The 2,500-nt window shown below is 49.9% G+C and overlaps 1 protein-coding gene across 1 annotated transcript in view; it reads left to right on the forward strand.

Annotated features, from left to right (window-relative positions):
• LOC119587876 (delta-sarcoglycan-like) overlaps positions 1 to 2,500 on the forward strand; it is a gene marked incomplete in the record, with an annotated part of 29,572 nt that overhangs the window by 12,131 nt on the left and 14,941 nt on the right. Inside the window, 1 exon segment of the mRNA XM_037936583.1 lies at positions 217 to 410. Within this exon segment, the coding sequence (XP_037792511.1) occupies positions 217 to 410 (194 nt within the window).

Below are 2,500 nucleotides of genomic sequence, written 5' to 3' on the forward strand. Positions count from 1 at the left end.
CCTCCCCTCACCCTCCCCAATCCCCCCTCCTCACCCCCCTCTCCCCCCACCTCCTCCTCCCCTCACCCCCCCCCCCCCCCCTCCCTTCACCCCCCCCCCCCTCCTCCTCCCCCTCCCCCCTCCCCCCCTCTCACCCCCACCTTCCTCCTCCCCTCACCCCCCCCATCCCCCCTCCTGCTACCCCCCTCTCACCCCCACCTCCTCCTCCTCCCGCAGGCGAAGGCGGTGCAGTATTCAGCGGGTCGGTCCAGACGTCCCACGTAACGGCGCCGATCAGCGAGTCCCTCCTGCTGGAGTCGATGACGAGGAGCCTGGAGGTGACGGCGCCGGAGGGGATCGCCCTCGAGTCGCGCGCGGGCACCATCTCGGCCTTGAGTCTCAGCGACCTCACCCTTCAGTCCAAGGGCGGGGTGAGTCGGCGCTTTGTTTATCTTTTTAGGGAGTTAGATAGCCATAAATATATATATATTTATATATATATAATTATATATATATATATATTATTATATATATATATTTATATTATATTATATATTATATATATATATGGGGTGGGGTGTGTGTTGTGTGTGTGTGTGTGTGTGTGTGTGTGTGTGTGTGTGTGTGTGTGTGTGTGTGTGTGTGTGTGTGTGTGTGTGTTATATATTTAAATGCATTTATCCGTTTGTTTGTTTGTTATTCGCTTATCTCTTTGTTTCATTCATTCTTTGTTTATTTATCAATTTCTCGTTATCTACATTGACTTACTTATGTATACTTTCCTTTCGGATTTTTGCGTATTCAAATTCCGTTTTATTTAGCCAGGCGTTTACACGAAAGAGGATCGATCGGCGGAAGGAAATGTGTTCAGCGCAAGTTATTCCGTAAGATCCTGGTGCGTGTGGAGATCAGAATGCAACATATCTTTTAGGACACGGGGGAGCATAAAAGGATGCCTTCTCTCTCTCTCTCTCTCTCTCTCTCTCTCTCTCTCTCTCTTCTCTCTCTCTCTCTCTCTCTCTCTCTCTCTCTCTCTCTCTCTCTCTCTCTCTCTCTCTCTCTCTCTTTCTCCTCCCACTCTCTCTGCGTTATCGTGCGTATATAACAAGCCCCATGTATGTACGCCCGCGCGCGCGCGTGTGTGTGTGTGTCTCGGTGAAATATTGAAGTGAGGGAGAGACTACATAATTGCTTGGCTTGGAAAGGGTGTTAAAATTTAGCGTGGGAGTCAGGAGGTGGTTGATGTACACACGTGTCTTTGCGAGACCATCAGGGTGTCATTTTGGGAAGATACGGTGCCTGTGTGTGTGCGTGAGGGAGGGGGGGGGGGGGAGGGTGTCGAGTATGTGTGCGTTTTCGTATGGATGTGCATGCGATGTACTCGCAGGGATGCTGGATGCTCATGTGTTCTCGGATACTGGACACATATGGATACATGCTACACAGACACAGACACACACACACACACACACACACACACACACACACACACACACACACACACACACACACACACAAGCACAAACACACACACACACATACATACGCACATACCTACTTACATTTCTCATTCTCGCTCCTTCCCTATCACCCTCTTTCATTTCCTATATTTATTGGAGATTCAGCCTCCTCTCCTTCACCTTACCTTCAACTCTCTCGCAGAATCCCATGGTAGAGTTTCGTTTATTTCTCTAATATGTCAGGCCTGTGTAACCTCTCTCTCTCTCTTTCTGCCTGTCTGTCTGTCTGTCTCTCTCTCTCTCTCTCTCGCTCTTTCTGTCTGTCTGTCTGTCTGTCTGTCTCTCTCTCTCTCTCTCTCTCTCTCTCTCTCTCTCTCTCTCTCTCCTCTCTCTCTCTCTCTCTCTTTCTGTCTGTCTGTCTTCTCTGTCTCTCTCTCGATCCCCCTATAACATATGCAGAAGTCTATTCTGTTACCAGTGGACCACGTGGCTGGTTACCACGCGGATCCAAAGTCCCAAATAAGAACCACCCGCTCAGCGAGGGCGTAGGTCACATTTATATCTCACCCCGTTTGACCGGGAGTTCGTCGCCAGCGACCGACGCGATAAGGTCAGCTTCGCCCACTCCCTCCGGGCTATCCGCGATTACCCCTATAAATAGACATGTCTCGTGTGTTCCTATATTGTGTGTCAACTCTTAGAAATAAAGAGTCACGCCATTAACAAGTATCAATACCCTGCAAACCAATATAAGAAGGTTCTATACCCGTTATAAACGGCGTGACTCTTTATTTCTAAGAGTTGACACACAATGTAGGAACACAAGAGACATGTCTATTTATAAGGGTAATCGCGGTATGCAGGTCACGGCCAGCTACCCCGGAGGGAGAGGGCGAAGCTGACCTTACCGCGTCGGTCGCTGGCGACGAACTCCCTGGTCAAACGGGGCGAGATATAAATGTGACCTACGCCCTCGCTGAGCGGGTGGTTCTTATTTGGGACTTTGGATCCGCGTGGTAACCAGCCACGTGGTCCACTGGCAACAGAAATAGACTTCTGCA

The sequence above is a fragment of the Penaeus monodon genome, chromosome 3 (genome assembly GCF_015228065.2).
Source record: "Penaeus monodon isolate SGIC_2016 chromosome 3, NSTDA_Pmon_1, whole genome shotgun sequence".
Lineage (NCBI taxonomy): Eukaryota > Metazoa > Arthropoda > Malacostraca > Decapoda > Penaeidae > Penaeus > Penaeus monodon.